We start from the raw sequence: 18,404 nt of genomic DNA on the forward strand, positions 1-18,404 counted from the left end.
ATCATTCCTATAACTTAGAAGAAAACATTTAAACTAAACTGCTGACATCTTGGGGAGGGGTAACCAAAACAAGCAGACACCCACATATATCCTTTCCCCCCTCAAAGCTGACCCTGTAACCCTCTAGCTAATAATGAACGCTCTATGAGCTCAGTAGTGTAGGAACGACTAAAGAGAGCCACCCTGGGTACCATAGGCAGAAAAAGTCGGAGGTACCACAGGGAATCTCTACCTCCCACAACCCCCTAGGAGCACCCTCTCTCTTTCCCCATCTTGCTGCATTCAAAAAGAAGGGGCTTTCTCTTACAAAATGATGATCTCATTCCAGAGAAGCTCAGAGCTCCCAATGCGCTTCCCAGTCTTCTTGGTCTCACTGGGGAGTCCATCCACCGCCACCTCCACGTAGGAGTTAATTCGAGGTTGACGATTATGCACCTTGGGCTTTGCGGACACCACTGGGAGAGAAAGAAAGAAAAAGTCAAAGTTGAGTCCCAGGGCTCCCAGATGCCCCCCTGTGGCAGATGTTCCGGCTCTTTTTAGTTATTTCTTTAAAAAATAAATCAATACATTTTGTTTTGTCTTGATTCTAAAAACTTTTTAAAGAAATGTGAGTACACACACCAAAAAAATATGAAGTGTAAGAAAAAAAAAATCATCCCTAACCTGAAACCACTGGGATAACAGCCAGTGATCATCATTACCAATTTATCATTGGTAAATTGCCTTCCAGATTTTCATCCTTTATTAATTCAATTCTTTAAAAATTCTTCACCCCCATAAGTCACTCTTAAATGACTGCAATACAAGCCCATAATGGTATATGTTAACTATTCTTTCATTGTCGAATAGACTGCTTGCAATTGTTCGCTCTGGGGAAATTACCGTGAACATATACATCTGCATGCCTTTCTTGAGTATTCCTCCAAAGGATATGAACACTTTTTAAAGTTCTTAAAACTGCCCATTCCTTTCCAAGAAAGGTAAACCCATGTAGCCTCCCATCAGTGCTACAGGAGAATATTCATTTTACCAGACATCACAGAGTGCTAAGGGATATGCTTGTTCACTTTTTGCAAATCACGTGGGTTAAAAACGCAGTGTAAAGATAACAGCTAAGGCCAGGCGTGGTGGCTCATGCCTGGAATCCCAGCACTTTGGGAGGCCAAGGTGGGAGGACTGCTTCAGCCCAGGAGTTCAAGACCAGCCTGGGAACATAACAAAATTTATAATTTTTTTCTGAGATAGAGTTTCGCTCTTGTTGCCCAGGCTGGAGTGTAATGCTGCAATCTCGGCTCACTGCAACCTCTGCCTCCCAGGTTCAAGCGATTCTCCTGCCTCAGCCTCCTGAGTAGCTGGGATTATAGGCGCCTGCCACGATACCCGGCTAATTTTTGTATTTTTAGTAGAGACAGGGTTTCACCACGTTGGCCAGGCTGGTCTCAAACTCCTGACCTCAGATGATCTGCCTACCTTGGCCTCCCAAAGTGCTGAGATTACAGGCGTGAGCCACCGCACCTGGCCAATTTATAAATTTTAATTGAAATAAATAAAGATAATATTTAAGATTTTATGAGTAATTATTAAAGACCCTCTGCCATGTGCACACATTATCTAACTGAATCCTCACAACAAACCCATGAGGCAGGGAATATATCATCACCCCATTTTACCCAGGAGAAAACAGGCTTGAGAGGCAAGGTCACTGTCCCATTCTACATAGCCAGGGAGCTACAAGCCAGACTGTGCACCCGGCCGGCCTGATTCCACATCATGCTGCATATTATTATTGAACTTTACTTATTTGTTCTATTGCTGTTCTTCAATTACCAGCGAGGTTGAATATTTTTGCCATGTGTCATTAGTCATCTACATTTCTTCTTCCGCCCATAGCCTTCATGTGGCAACAATTCTGATGTTCGTTTGGGACCAGCAAGCCAAAGACTCATGGAGCACAAAGCTACACAAGCATCACGCCGAGGAGCTAGACAGACATCCTATTGTATATTACCCCGGTGGAAACGCCAGGTCGCTAGGGTAAAACACATCTAGATGTCTCCCATCCTGTCCCAAATCACAGATACAACTGATGCTCCCTTGCCCGTAATGGCAAGTCTATCCTAGCCTGAGCTTCCCTGTTTGAGTATAAGCAAATCCCTCCCTCCCAAGACTCTTCTGAAAGATGACAGTCCTACAATGGTGTCTACAACTTGGCAAAGGCCAAATTCACCTTCAGATTTTTTATAGCTGTAACTGTCTTCCTCAGGCCCCAAAGGAACAGAAGGGAGGAAGGCAACAGATAAAAAATCAGCTGTGGCTAAGATTCAGAAGCGACAAGGGAATAGTACTAGGAATAAAGGTTTGTGGTACTGAGGCATGGTAGAAAAATGAGGTGCAGTGATTTGCACACGGACCAAGGTTAACTGAGGCCACCTGGTGGTAAGAGCATGAATCTACATGCCTTTAAAAAAATAGGGACTACAAACGGTGCACGACTTAGGACGTTTGACTTTACAGTGGTGGGAAAGCGATATGCATTCAGTAAAGACTGTACTTTAAATTTTGAATTTTGGTCTTTTCGCAGAATAGTCATATGCGGTACTACTGGGCAGCGGCAGTGAGCCGCAACGCCACTCAGCCACGTGGTCACAGGGGCAAACAATTGATACTCTGCCGTGTACCCCTTCGCCAGATGATCTCGCCTAGCTGCAGGCTATCGAAGTGTCCTGAGCACATTTAAGGTAGGCTAGGCTAAGCTATGATGCTCGGCAGATTAGGAGTATCAGATGCATTTTCAACTTGCGATATGTTCAACTTATGATGGATTTTTCAGGACGTAACCCCACTGTAAGTTGAGGAGTATCTGCGCTGATACACATACACATTTTTTCCTGAAACTCTGAGACTAAGCTATAGATGTTGTGCCCCTTTACTCCTAAATACTTCTGGGTGTATTTCCCAACAAACACATTTTCTAACATAACCAATAGCACAATTATCAAAATCAGGACATTTAACTTTTTATAATACTAAGATTTAATTTACAGACTTTATTCATATTTTGCCAATTGTCCTATCAACGCTCAACATAGCAAAAAAAAAAAAAATAAGAAATAAAATTTGTTCTGATCCAGGCCCCAATCTAGAATCATATGTGGCATTTAGTACTCTTATTTTGAAGCAGGGCATGGTGGCTCACGCCTGTAATCCCAGCTCTTTGGGAGGCTGAGGCAGGCAGATCACTTGAGGCCAGGATTTTGAGACCAGCCCGGGCAACATGGCTAAACCCTGTCTCTACCAAAAATACAAAAACTAGCTGGGCGTGGTAGGGCACAACAGCAGTCCCAGCTACTCAGGAGGCTGAGGCATGAGAATTGTTTGAACCCAGGAGGCGGAGGTTACAGTGAGCTGAGACCGCACTCCAGCCTGGGTGATGGAGCGAGACTCTCAAAAAAAAAAAAAAAAACCTCCTATTTTGAAGTTTCCAATCTATAGAAAAATTGAAATAGAACAATAAATACTGCATACTCTTCACCAATTGTTATCATTTTGCCACATTTGCTTTCTGTTCTATGTGTCTATAGCATCACTACCCAAGAGAACTTCCATCATGACGAAAATGTTCCACATCTGTGCTGCCCAGTACATTGCCATGAGACACATGTGGCTATTGACACTTGAAATATGGCTAGTGCAAATAAGGATATGATTTTTAAATGCTATATAATTGTAATTTAAGTGTAAACAGTTCTATGTGGCTACAGTGACTATCCTATTGGACACCACAGGTTATAGATAAATGCCATCTATGTCTCTATGCATGTGTGTGTGTGTATATATCCACATTTTTTTTCCTAGGTAAAACCATTTAAAAGTAAGTTGTAGAGCAGCTGGAGTGCAGTGGCACGATCACAGCTCACTGCAGCCTCGACCTCCCCAGGTGAAGCAATCCTCCCACCTCAGCTTCCTGAGTAGCTGGGACTACCAGCGCACAACACCACGCCTGGCTAACTTTTTAATTTTTTTTGTAGAGACGAGGTTTCACCCCATTGGCCAGGCTGATCTCGAACTCCTGGGCTCAAGGAATCTGCCTGGACTCAAGCAATCCACCCGCCAGAGCTTTCCAAAACACTCGGATTACAAACATGAGCCACTGCCCAGTCCCCAAACATATTTTTAAAGACATTTTTCCCCCAATTCGGTACCTAATCAATATATACAAATTGCCTGTGGCTACTATCGCCTTAATCTTTTAAAATCTAGAACATCCTTCCCTCTTTTCCATGGCAATGATTTTTGTTTGTTTAACTTTTTGGTTTTTTTCTTTTATAATCCCAGCAGCTTTGCCAAGGCAACAATGATTTTTAAAGACTTCCACCAGCTGTTATAAAGAATGCAGCAAATTCTACATTTTTCTGATTGTGAAACTGCCTTTGCAAAATTATGACAGAGAAATCGGGACATAGTTGATTCCATCTTACTTCTGATTTCTAAGCTGTCCTTGGTCATTCCTGGGCATGGGCCAAGCTAATTTTGGGAGAAATTTAGTTTATAGTTTCTTTTTTTTTTTTTTTGAGACAGGGTCTCCCTCTGCTGCCCAGGCTGGAGTGCAGTGGTGCAATCTCATCTCACTGCAGCCTCCACCTCTGGGACTCAAGCAATCTTCCCACCTCAGCCTCTCAAGTAGCTAGGACTACAGGTGTGCGCCACCATGCCTGGCTCATATTTGTATTTTTTGTAGAGACAGCGTTTCCATGTTGCCCAGGCTGGTCTCAAACTTTAAGCCTGAGCTCAAAGCCATCCACCCGCCTCAGCCTCCCAAAGTACTGGGATTACAGGCATGAGCCACCACACCCAGCCTATAGTTTAATCTTAAAGCAAGGCTAGCTGGGCATGGTGGCTTATGCCTGTAATCCCAACACTTTGGGAGGCTAAGGGAGGCAGATCACTTGAGATCAGGAGTTTGAAACCAGCCTGGCCAACTTGGTTAAACCCCGTCTCTACTACAAATACAAAACTTAGCCGAGCGTGGTGGTGCACGCCTGTAGTCCCAGCTACTCGGTAGGCTGAGACACGAGAATCGCTTGAACCCAGGAGGCAGAAAGTGCAGTAAGCTGAGATTGCGCCAATGCACTCCAGCCTGGGTGACAGAGCAAGACCCTGTCTCAAAAAAAAAAAAAAAGGCAAGGATAATAACAGCCCTTCCCAAAACGAAGCCACCTTTGTAAAACTAATCAACAGCCACAAGGTTAGGATTATGGGAGGGGCTTGAATTCTAATAAGAGGTAGGTATAGTTTCTATAATCCCTTACTGCTCGGGAGTCATGCAGCCAGAGGTCACAAGATTTGTGACTTCCCCAATTGCTCCCATAGGTAACATCACTATTGCAGAACCTAAGGTTGGTCTTTTGAGATTTTTTCTGACTTTCTGGCAATCTACTGACCTTGCCTGGGCTTGTGACTTGACTCGTGAAACAAATTATCCTGTGGCCCCACCCAGAAGCGGACTCAGCAAAGAAGGACCATTTTCCACACCTCTATAATCTCATCCCCAACCAATAAGCGGCACCCATTCCCTAGTCCCCTGCCTGTCAAATTGTCTATAAAAACTCTAACCTCTGAGCCTCCAGGAAGACTGATCTGAGTGATAACTCTGTCTCCCATACGGCCTGTTTTGTGTCAATTAAACTCTTTCTCTAATACAATGCTACAGTCTCAGTGAATTTATTTTTTTTTTTATTTTTTTTTTTAGATGGAGTCTCGCTCTGTTGCCCAGGCTGAAGTGCAGTGGTGCAATCTCGACTCACTGCAACCTCTGCCTCCTGGGTTCAAGCAATTTTCTGCCTCAGCCTCCCGAGTAGCTGGGATTACAGGCGCCTGCCACCACACCCGGCTAATTTTTTTGTATTTTTAGTAGAGACAGGATTTCACTATCTTGGCGAGGCTGGTCTTGAACTCCTGACCTCGTGATCTACCCACCTAGGCCTCCCAAAGTGCTTGGATTACAGGCATGAGCCACCGCACCCAGCAGTGAATTTATTTTGTCTGTGCAGTGGGCAAGAAGAACCCACCGGGTGATTACAATTGTTTCCTCATGATTAGATTCGGTTTAAAGGCCAGGCACAGTGGCTCACCCTGTAAATGCAACACTTTGGGAGGCCGAGGCAGAAGGGCCACCTGAACCCAGGAGCTCGAGACAAGCCTGGGCACCACAGTAAGACCCCAAATCTACAAAAAATAAAATATTAGCCAGGTGTAGTGGCTCACACCTGTAGTTCCAGTTACTCGAGAGGCTGAGATAGGAGGATCCCTGGAGCCCAGGAGGTCGAGGCTGTAGTGAGCTGTAATTGTGCCACTGCACTCTAGCCTAGGTGACAGAGTGAGACCCTGACTCAAAAGAAAGAAGAATACTACATAAGTTATGTCGTGTACCTCTTATCACATTACATTAGGTTGTCCTGCCATTGGGGATACTAAGTTTGAACACCTGCTTAATGTGGAGTTGGCCAGGTCTCTCCACTGACACATTTGTAACCTACAGTTAATTGGCAGGGTGATATTTTGAATATTTCTTGTTCTTAAAAGACAGGCCAAAATAAAGATATGAGCAAGTTTATCTAGAAAGTCTCTTTCACGAAATGTATCTTTATACACAGAGTCGCGACTTTATGTGAGATTTAGCTTTTAAAGTCAACAAATCAGGCAAAAATCACATAATGACAAAATTATACACTGAAAAAGCTCTTAAGAAGGGACCACAATAGAGTCTGGCATCTGCTCTCTCAATAAGTTCCAAACAGCTCGTTTCTTGTTTTATACTATGCTTTTCAGAGATCAGTTTTTCAGTGTTTCTCTAGTAAAATATCAAATAAAATAGCTGGCCTACGTTTAAGGGCCCCGATGCATTTAAAAATGTACCTTAAAACACCAGCATCACACTGTGTGTGGGCAGGCACAAGGGAACTGGAAACCGCACAGTCACACCCCACAGGTTACACTATCAGCTTTCTTCATGAAATGCACGGGAAAAAGAACCACCTACACTATTTAAACGGTTATTTATCTCTTTCCCGCCACCATTTTCCTGAATGGTATTACCAAATCTGTGTAGGTTAAATATGTGTATAATGAGATACACCAGTATTATCAAGCTGGCTCTTCCCACCCTGGTAAGAAAATTCACCTTGAGGAAAGGCAACAGAAAAGCCTTTAGAAATAAGTATGTGCTGGCCAGGTGCAGAGGCTCACACCTGTAATCCCACCACTTTAAGAGGCTGAGGTGGGAGCCAGGTGCAGTGGCTCACACCTCTAATCCCAGCACTTTAAGAGGCCAAGGTGGGAGAACTGCTTGAGTCCAGGAGTTTGAAACCAGCCTGGACAGCACAGCAAGACCTATCTCTATAAAAAAAATTTAAGAATTAGCTAAGTATGGTGGTGTATGCCTAGAGTCCTAGCTACTCAGGAGGCTGAGGCAGGAGGATTGCTTGAGACCATTTTGAGGCTGCAGTGAGCTGTAATCATGCCACTACACTCCAGCCTGAGCAACAGAGAAAGACTCTGTCTCAAAAAAGAAAAGAGGCCAGGTGCAGTGGCTTATGCCTGTAATCCCAGCACTTTGGCAGGCCAAGGTGGGTGGATCACCTGAGGTCAGGAGTTTGAGACCAGCCTGACCAATATGTGAAACCCCGTCTCTACTAAAAATATGAAAATTAGCCGGGTGTGGTGGCGGGTGCCTGTAATCCCAGCTTCTTTGGAGGCTGAGGCAGGAGAATTGCTTGAACCTGAGAGGCAGAGGTTGCAGTGAGCCAGCATCACACCACTGCACTCCAGCCTGGGCAATAGAGCGAGACTCCATCTCAAAAAAGAAAAAAAAAAAGAAAGAAAAAAAGAAAAGAAATAAGTGTGTGTGGCTGAATAATATGGCCCCAAAACGGACCTCAGGATGTTACCAGGTCCAATAGGCCGACTTCTGCTTTGACCTAGATAGACTTGCTAATTATTAGCTAAGGTAATAAAGTCTGTAGTCCTCAGTTTAAAACCATATCAGTTCACTCTAACTCATCTCCCTACTCAAAAGGGCAGAAGCAGGCAAAAGACTCCAAGAAATATAATTAAAATATTTCAAGACTACAAAAAAAAATCAATAATGTAATAAGAAACAGGCAAAGAACATGAACAGGCAATCCATAGAAAAGGAAATACACCTGCCCTTAAATATATAAGATGCTAAACACTGGCCGGGTGCAGTGGTTCACACATGTAATCCCAGCACTTTCGGGGGCTGAGGCAGGCAGATCACTTGAGGTCAGAAGTTCGAGACCAGCCTGGCCAACATAGCAAAACCCCATCTTACTAAAAATGCAAAAATTAGCCAGGTGTGGTGGCACATGCCTGTAAACCCAGCTCCTTGGGAGGCTGAGGCATGAGAATCGCCTGAACCCAGGAGACAGAGGTCGCAGTGAGCCAAGATCACACCACTGCACCCCAGCCTGGGTGACAGAGTGAGACTCTGTCTCAAAAACAAACAAAAAAAAAGATGCTAAACATCATACAGTTGACCCTTAAACAAGAGAGGTTTCAACTATGAGGGTCCACTTTTACGTGGATTTTCTCCTACCTTTGCCACCCCAGAGACAGCAAAACCAATCCTTCCTCTTCCTCCTCCTCCTCAGCTACTCAACATGAAAATGATGAGGATGAAGACCTTTATGGTGATCCACTTCCACTGAATCAATAGCAAATTGTTTTTCCTCCTTATGATTTTCTTTTCTCTAGCTTATTTTATTGTAAAAATACAGTATATAATACATGTAACATACAAAATACGTGTTAATCAACTGTTTCTGTTTTTTTGTTGTTGTTGTTTTCTTTGAGACGGAATTTCGTTCTTGTTGCCCAGGCTGGAGTGCAATGGTGTGGTTTTGGCTCACAGCAACCTCGGCCTCCTGGGTTGAGGCGGTTCCCCTGCCTCAGCCTCCCAAGTAGCTGAGATTACATGCACCCGCCACCACACCTGACTAATTTTTTTGTGTATTTTTAGTAGAGGCAGGGTTTCACCATGTTGGCCAGGGTGGTCTCAAACTCCTGACCTCAGGAAATCTGTCTGCCTCAGCCTCTCAAAGTGCTGGGATTACAGGCGTGAGCCACTGTACCCAGCCAATCAACTGTTTCTGTTATTGGCAAGGCTTTCAGTCAACAGTAGGGTGTTAGTAAAGTTTTGGGGGAGTCAAAAGTTACATGTGGATTTTTTTACTGAGCAGGGAATCAGCACCCCTGACCCTCATGCTGTTCAAGGGTCAAATGCATAAGTAAAGAAGTGGGAAATAAAACTACACTGAGAACACAAGCTTGCACCAATGAAACAGGCAAAAGTTAAAAGTCTGACAACATTGTGCTGGTAAAGATGCAGGGAAACAGGCACTCTCGCACATTGCTAGGAGAGTATTCCTTCCAAGGAAGGCAATCTGGCTCTCAAAATTACAAAAATGCATCCTTTGTGGTGTATCTTGGAAGAGACGCACAAGAAACATAATACTAGTTTCTTCCAAGCAAGAGCACTGAAGGACTGCAGGAGAGAATTTTGAACTACAAGAGCCCAGGCACAGTGGCTCACACCTGTAATCCCAGCACTTTGGGAGGCCAAGGCGGGGAGATCATGAGGTCATGAGTTTGAAGCCAGCCTGCCCAATATGGTGAAATCCCATCGCTACTAAAAATACATAAAGTAGCCAGGCGTGGTGGCGCACGCCTGTAGTCCCAGCTACTCAGGAGGCTGAGGCAGAAGAATTGCTTGAATCCGGGAGGCAGAGGTTGCAGTGAGCCAAGATCGTGCCACTGCACTCCATCCTGAGCAACAGAGCAAGACTCCATCTCAAAAAAACAAACAAACAAACAAAAAAGTTAGCCACGCATGGTGGCACACAACTGTAATCCCAGCTACTTGGGAGGCTGAGACAGGAGAATGGCTTTAACCTGGGAGGAAGAAGTTGCAGTGAGCCGAGACAGCGCCACTGCACTCCAGCCTGGGTGACAGAGCGAGACTCTGTCTCAAAATATAATAATAAAAAAATTAAAAATTAAGATTTTTAAACTACATGAGTATATTACATAAATAACATTTGCATTTCAAAAATACTCAAGAAAAATATTCCCAAGAGACACAATTTTGCCTCTGGAGGACCAGGCTGAGGGGTCTGAGCTCAGATACTGAGAGCCACTCTCCCATCTGTGACGGCTGCACAGCTATGGAACCCAAAGCAACATTCTCTCGTTCAGGCACTATTTACTAAGGGCCCACTACGTGTCAGGCGCTGTTCTAGTGGCTGGGGTAGTTAACAGTGACCAAAGCAGACAAAAATCTCTTACTGTGGCTCTTACACTCTATTGAAGGAGACAGTCAACAAATGAAATAAATTAATTAAACAGGGACAACAGCTGAGAAGAAAAATATAAAGAAGGGAGGGAAATAGATGTGATGAAGTCAATGAGGAAGGTGGCTTTGGATCAGGGGCTCAGGAAGAGGGTGGCTTTTGAGAAAAGGCCTAAGGAAGTAAGGAAGCAAAAAGCATTTCACTCAGAGGGAACAGCAAGTGCAAAGGCCCAGAGGCAGAAGCCTGCCCAGTGTATTCACTGAAGAGCAAGGAGGCTGGTGCAGAGAGAATGTAGACCAGGAACAGGAGATGAGAAATGCGGGGTGGGGAAGGGTCACATCACATGGGAGCTTTGGCTTCTACTGTGAAATGGAGCACCCTTGAACGGTTTGAGCAGAGGAGTGACAAGACCCAGCTTACATTTTTTTTTTTTTTGAGACGTGGTCTCGCTCCGCTCTGTTGCCTGTGCTGGAGTGCGGTGGCACAATCACAGCTTACAGCAGCCTCGAACTCCTAGGTTCAAGTGATCCTCCTGCCTCAGCCTCTGATTTTTTTTTTTTTAGAGATGGGGGTCTTGCTCTGTTGCTCAGGCTGGTCTCAAACTCCTGAGCTCAGGTGATCCTCCTGCTTTGGCCTCCCAAAGTGCTGATATTACAGGCATGAGCCACCACTCCTGGCCCCAGTTTACATTTTAACAAGATCACTGGCTGCTGAGTGACCAACAGACTGAAGGAGGGCAAAGTGCAGAAGCAGAGAGACAGGACAGGAGGCTACTGCCTTAACTCAGGGTGGAGACAATGGTGGCCTGGACTAGGCTGGGACCTAGGGGTGGTGAGAAGTGGCTGAATTTTGAGTGACACATTTTGAAGAGTGAGTCATCAGATATGCTGATGGGTTGATACAGACAATGAGGAAGAAAAACCAGGACCTCAGCTACAGACAGGCTAAATTTGAGATGTTTACTAAATATTCAAGTGAAGGTAACAAACTGGCTACTGGTTATAAATCAGGAGTTCAGAGGAAAAGCCCAGAGGAGTGATCTTCTATTGGTGGCATTTAAAGCCAGAGGTTGGATGAAGCACCCAGGGAGTGAGTGTAGGTAGCAACGAGCCCCAGGGCATGAAGAGATCACCATTTTATTTTATTCAGTTTTCATTTTATTTTGTTTTTGGGACAGGGTCTCACCCTGTCGCCCAGGCTGAGTGCAGTGGTGCGATCACAGCTCACTGCAGCCTTGAACTCCCAGGCTCAAGCGATCCTCCCACTTCAGCCTCCTTAGTAGCTGGGACCAGCTAGCATGCACCACTATGCCTGGCTAATTATTTTATGTTCTGTAGAGACAGGGCTTCCCTATGTTTCCCAGGCTGGTCTTGAACTTCTGGGCTTAAGGGATCCTCCTGCCTCAGCCTCCCAAAGTGCTGAATTACAGGCGTAAGCCACTGTACCTGGCCTGAAATCACCATTTTAGACAATTTTAGCCAGAAGTTCCTTATGTTCCTGCTCCTTTATTTTCTTTCTTCTTCAAGAATTACAGCTACAAGACGACAATCCCATGAGAATAAATAATTAACACATGTAAACTATTTCACAAAATTTGGCTCCCCAGACGAAGGTATGGTTAGATTCCCCCTCTTCCCTGGGCATAGACAAGATAAAGATATTATACAGTGCCACTCACCTTTCAAAGTGAGCTGAGACTTCTCAAAAGGCAGGGCCACTCCTGCCCGGCTAGAGCTGGCAGATGCCATATCATCACCGTGAAGCTGTAAGACAAACAGAAAAGAGAATTTAGAGAATATCTGATAAGAAGACAGAGGAGTTGAACTCAATTTTAATATTTAAGCTTAAAGAAACAGAGGCAAGAAAACAGAAATGTCCAAGCAACTGCAACCAGGGTATAGTTTGTCTTATAATGACTTAATGAAGCTGGACAGGTCTTAGGAGAGACTAGAAAGGACCCAGGACTGTTATAGCAAAGTCTAGAGGAGGCAGAGTCTACTGAGACATCTCCGCCAGGCGTGGTGACTCACGTCTGTAATTCCAGCACTTTGGGAGGCCGAGACGACCAGATCACCTGGGGTCAGGAGTTTGAGACCAGCCTGACCAACATGACAAAACTCCGTCTCTACTAAAAAATACAAAATTATCCAGGCATGGTGGCGCATGCCTGTAATCCCAGCAACTCCAGAGGCTGAGGCAGGAGAATCACTTGAACCCAGGAGGCAGAGGTTGCAGTGAGCCAAGATCGGCCATTGCACTCCAGCCTGGGCGACAAGAGCGAAACTCCATCTCAAAAAAAAAAAAAAAAAAAAAAAAGATTGGCTGGGCGCGGTGGCTCACGCCTGTAATCCCAGCACTTTGGGAGGCGGGTGGATTACGAGGTCAGGAGTTCAAGACCAGTCTGGCCAAGATGATGAAATCCCATCTCTACTAAAAATACAAAAAAATTAGCCAAGCGTGGTGATGGGTGCCTGTAATCCCAGCTACTCAGGAGGGTGAGGCAAAGAACTGCTTGAACCCGGGAGGCGGAGGGTGCAGTGAGCCGAGATCGTGCCACTGCACTCCAGCCTGGGTGACAGAGCAAGACTCTGTCTCAAAAAAAGAAGAAAAAAAAAAAGACATCTCCAAAAAGAACATCACAGATCCACAGCAGAAAGACAGCTAATCTAGTGTGCTACCTGTGGAGCAAGTTTGCTGCAAACACCTCAAGGAGGGTCTCTGGCCAAATGAGTAGAATCTGATAGTAATCCTTGCTAAAAGTATAAGGCAAAAAAAAAAGGGGAAAGAGAAAAAGAAGACAACTAACACAATTCTTTAAATGGGTAGGCTGGGTGCAGTGGCTCATGTCTGTAATCCCAGCACTTTGGGAGGCCAAGACAGGTGGATCATCTGAGGTCAGGAGCTCGAGACCAGCCTGGCCATAATGATGAAACCCCATCCATACTAAAAAACAAAAAATCTATCAGGCATGGTAGTGGGTGCCTGTAATCCCAGCTACTCGGGAGGCTGAGGCAGGAGAATCGCTTGAACCCACAAAGCAGAGGTTGCAGTGGGCCGAGACTGTGCCATGCACTCCAGCCTGGATGACAGAGTGAGGCTCTGTCTCAAAAAAAAAAAAAGAGGGGGGCGGCGGTCACGCTGTAATCCAGACTTGGGAGGCGAGGGGGGATCAGAGGTCAGGAGATCGAGACACGGTGAAACCCGTCTCTAAAAAAAAAAAAAAATTAGCGGGCGTGGTGGGGGCGCGTAGTCCAGCTCGGGAGGTGAGGCAGGAGAATGGCGTGACCGGGAGGGGAGCTGCAGTGAGCCGAGATGCGCACCACTCCAGCCTAGGTGACAGAGAGACTCCGTCTCAAAAAAAAAAAAAAAAAAAAAAAAAAAAGATGTGCAGCATCATTCGCCATGAGGTGTCCCTGTCATTCTGTCTTGGCTAGAAGCAAGTCTATCTTGTACTTTGAATGGATCTTTTACTTGTATGTGATTTTGGAACATCATCATTTGACATTTGAAAAATATTGGTTCATTGAGTTCTGCAGATTTTCCAAATGTTGATACATTTCATTATGCAATATCCAAAAGTCACATTTGTGAATGCCACCACTGATCTCATCAGACAAGTCTTTAAGCATTGGGAAGCCATTGAGCTCTTGGTAGTAGGTAAAAGCATTCCAAAAGTCTAACTTTCACTTGAAACCTTTCACTTAAAAACTCATATCCGCTCCCCTTCCTCCCTCCTTCCATCATCTCTGCTACCTTGTCTTTTGTCTTTTTTTTTTTTTTTTTGAGACAGAGTCTCACTCCGTCACCTAAGCTGGAGTGGTACAGTAGCATGATCTCGGCTCACTGCAACCTCTACCTCCCAAGTTGAAGTGACTCTTGTGCCTCAGCCTTCTGAGTAGCTGGAATTAGAGGCACCAGCACCACCTGGCTAATTTTTGTATTTTTAGTAGAGATGGGGTTTCACCACATTGGCCAAGCTGGTCTCGAACTCCTAACCTCAAGTGATCCGCCTGCCTCAACCTCCCAAAGTGCTGGGATTACAGGTGTGAGCCACTGCACTCGACCACTCTTTCTTTAAAAAAAAAAAAACTCACATTTTATCATTGGTAACAAATACTGTGTTGTTTTCCTCGAAGTGTCGGGCTCACTTCATTCGTTTTCAAGAAAAGGCCTGCCAAACACCCAAATCTAGTAACACGTTTGTCTGTTAGATGTTTAAGTAAAAATGGTACTTCACCCAAAAAGCAATTAATTCAGCTCTCAATTCAAACAACCGTGCTTTTTCCCAACACACCATTATACTTCAACAGGCGGCAGAAGAGCTTTTGGAGTACTGCCCATTTCAGCACACAGAATATTAAAAAGACGTGCTCAGGAGTCAAGACTTCACAAAATTAATGAATTTTACCACTTTATCAAGGACATTCTCAGGCGAACCTGGCTTTTTCTTTTCTTTATACTGAGAGTATGTGTGGTGAAGGATACCATGACCACAGCAACAGCCCAATTGGTGCTAGCACCAACTGCTTTACTCACCGTTGCTTCTGGAACATTGGTGCAAATGGGATCACAGTGAAAAGGCAAATGTTAATGTCATTATGAAAATAGTTTGGCCAGGCACAGTGGCTCACGCCTGTATTCCCAGCGCTTTGGGAGGCCAAGGTGGGTGGATCACCTGAGGTCAGGAGTTCGAGACCAGCCTGACCAACATGGTGAAACCCCGTCTCTACTAAAAATACAAAAATTAGCCGGGCATGGTGGCAGGCGCCTGTAATCTCAGCTATTTGGGAGGCTGAGGCAGGAGAACTGCTGGAACCTGGGAGGCAGAGGTTGCAGTGTGCCGAGATCATGCCACTGCACTCCAGCCCGGGCGACAGCAAGACTCCGTCTCAGAAAAAAAAAAAAAAAAGAAAAAAGAAAAGAAAGAAAAAGAAAATAGTTTTAACCTTGCAAAACCCTGAAAGAGTCTGGGAGGCCTCCCAATGTCTGAGGACCACACTTGAGAACTGATGCTGTTAAATTCTTGTGCCTTTGTATCTTACATTTTTTAGAGATGGTATCTCACTCTGTCACTCATGCTAGGAGTGCAGTGGCATGAACATGCTCAGTGCAGCCTTGAACTCCTAGACTCGAGCAATCCTCTCACCTTGGCCTCCTGAATAGCTGGGACTACAGATGTGCCACCACAACTCTAGTATTTTGTTGTTGTTGTTGTTGTAGAGACGGGGTCTCACTACGTTGCCCAGGCTAGTCTCAAACTCCTGGCTTCAAGCTATCCTTCTGCCGCAGCCTCCCAAAGTGCTGGGACTACAAGCATGAGCCACCAAGCCTGGCCAAAATTCCTGTTCTACTCAACATCATTAATACCTTCTGTCACTCTATTTGTATGTGACCTCTCTCCCTGACTTCCCATTTTCTTTTTTTTCTTCAGTATTATTATTATTACTATTTAGACACAGGGTCTGGCTGTATTGCCCAGGCTAGGGTACAGTGGCTATTCACAGGCATAATCATGGCTCACAGCAGCCTTGAACTTCTGCACTCAAAGGATCTCCCTGCCTCAGCCTCCTGAGTAGCTGGAAATACAGGATCGGACCACCAAGCCCAGTGCCTGACTTATCTTGAAGAGTTGTTCAGCTTTAAAACATGGTTATTAACTCACCATATTACTCTAAGAATGAAAGCCCTTGGCCAGGCGTAGTGGCTCACGCCTGTAATCCCAGCACTTTGGGAGGCCAACGCAGGCAGATCACTTGAGGTCAGGAGTTCGAGACCAACCCAGCCAACATGATGAAACCCCATCTGTACTAAAAATACAAGAATTAGCCGGACATGGTGGCACGCGCCTGTAATCCCAGCTATCTGGAGGCTGAGGCAGGAGAATCACCTGAACCTGGGAAGCAGAGGTTGAAGTGAGCTGAGATCACGCCACTGCACTCCAGCCTGGGGGAGAGAGTGAAATTCCATCTCAAAAAAAAAAAAAAAGGACAAAAGCCCTTTATATGAGAATTAAATATAGCTACAGGAGAGGCACTGTAGCTCACATCTGTAATCCCAGCACACTGGAAGGCTGAGGCAAGAGGATCATGTGAGCCCAGGAATTCAAGACCAGCCTGAGCAACATAGTAAGACCTTGGCTCTATTTTATAATTTAAATTTAAACTTAAATAAATGTAGCTACGGCTAAGTGACAATGATTTTGACATTTTCCATAGCTAAAGTCAAACAATGTCATGCTCCAAGATTTTTAGCAAACTCGAACAGAATTTGTCTTATTTATGTGATATATCCAGTTTCCAAAAAGATTTAAAGTGGCTAGTTTTTCTAGACTAGTCTGTAATAAGCATTTCACTTCCAGTGGAAACCTCTGAAATGGTACTTAGCAAATGGAATACAATACCAAACTCTTCTTATCAAGAGCTCCAGAGAGACCTCCAGGTTACCAAATCCCATAGCGATTCTCCGTCTCCTCTTACATGACTGACCTACTGGCAGCATCTGACACAACTGATCACCCTTTCATTCTTTAACCGCTTTTTTCCCTCAGCTCACCCTCACCAGTCCTGCCTCACCCTCCTCCTGCCCCACCTGAGCCTTCTTGGTTTGCTTCTGCCCCCTCCTCAACCTCAAGCAATCAATGTTCTACCTCTTCTCAGTTACCTCATCCTGTCTCAGGCTTTGAATGCCATCCCTTTGTTTGTTTGTTTGTTTGTTTGTTTGTCTGTCTGTTTGTTTGAGATGGAGTCTCGCTCTGTCACCCAGGCTGGAGTGCAGTGGCACTATCTTGGCTCACTGCAACCTCTGCCTCCCAGATTCAAGAGATTCTCCTGCCTCAGCATCCCGAGTAGCTGGGATTACAGGCACCCGCTACCACGCCCAGCTAATTTTTGTATTTTTAGTAAAGACAGGGTTTCACCATGTTGACCAGGCTGGTCTCAAACTCCTGACCTCAGGTGATCCATCCACCTCAGCCTCCCAAAGTGCTGGGATTACAGGCATGAGCCACCATGCCCGGCTCCGGAAATTGAATCTTAACAGTATTGAGAGGTGGGGCCTTGAAGAGGCGATTGGATCATGAGGGCAGATTGATGTTACTTCAGGGCTGGAGCCATTATCTCAAGAGCAGGTTTGTTATAAAAGCAAGTTCAGCCCCTCACGTTTCTCTCTAACTCTCCTGCCTTTCCTTCCACTTGGAATGTGGAGTACAAAGGCCCTCGCCAGGATATGGGCCCTCCACCTTAGACTTCCCAGACTCAAATACAAAGAATAAATCTCTTTTCTTTATAAATTATCTAGTCTCTTTATAAATTATCCCGTTTCTATTACCCAGTTATGGAAACACAAAATGAACTAAGACACCGTCTAACTCAGAGTAAAAGCCAGCGGGCGCCTATAATCCCAGCACTTCGGAGGCTGAGGCGGGCAGATTACCCTGTGCTCAGGAGTTCAAGACCAGCCTGGGCAACATGGTCAAACTCCATCTCTCCAAAAAAAATACAAAAATTAGCTGGGTGTGATGGCACATGCCTGTGGACCCAGCTAATCAGGACCACAGAGTTGGGAGGATCACTTGAGCCCAGGAGGTCAAGGCTGCAGTGAGCCATGATTGTGCCACCGCACTCCAGCCTAGGTGACACAGTGAGACCCTGTTTGAAAACCAAACAAACAAACAAAAAAGAGTAAAAGCCAAAGACCTGCAAATGACCTTTGACGTCCTATGCAATACCTTCCCCCCATTTCCACACCCCTCTCTGACCTCACGGCCCACTTCCTGCTCCCCAGTATCCCCCCACCCTCATCATGCTGTGACTACTGCCACACAGGCCTCCTCACTGTTCAACTATCCCTTGAACGTGCAGACAGACTCCCATCTCAGTTCTTTTTTTTCCTTTTTTAAAGCCAAATTTAGCACTCAGGGGTTGTATACAAACTTTAGTGACACTAATGTTAATAAGTTCTGATAACCCACTACCATGGGACCAACCTGTTTTTTTGAGACAGGGTCTAGCTCTGTTACCCAGGATGGAGTGCGGTGAC

The 18,404-nt window shown here is 45.2% G+C and overlaps 1 protein-coding gene across 3 annotated transcripts in view; it reads right to left on the minus strand.

The window, feature by feature from the left end:
• WWP2 (WW domain containing E3 ubiquitin protein ligase 2) overlaps nucleotides 1-18,404 on the minus strand; it is a 183,116-nt gene that overhangs the window by 142,086 nt on the left and 22,626 nt on the right. For all 3 annotated transcript variants that reach the window (XM_030816471.1, XM_030816469.1, NM_001280106.1), the window contains 2 exon segments: nucleotides 12,046-12,130; nucleotides 308-455 (listed from right to left, as the gene is read on the minus strand). In XM_030816471.1, the coding sequence (XP_030672331.1) occupies nucleotides 308-455; nucleotides 12,046-12,115 (218 nt within the window). In that variant the 5' untranslated portion in view covers nucleotides 12,116-12,130.

Source organism: Nomascus leucogenys, chromosome 2 (assembly GCF_006542625.1).
Source record: "Nomascus leucogenys isolate Asia chromosome 2, Asia_NLE_v1, whole genome shotgun sequence".
Taxonomy (NCBI): Eukaryota; Metazoa; Chordata; class Mammalia; order Primates; family Hylobatidae; genus Nomascus; species Nomascus leucogenys.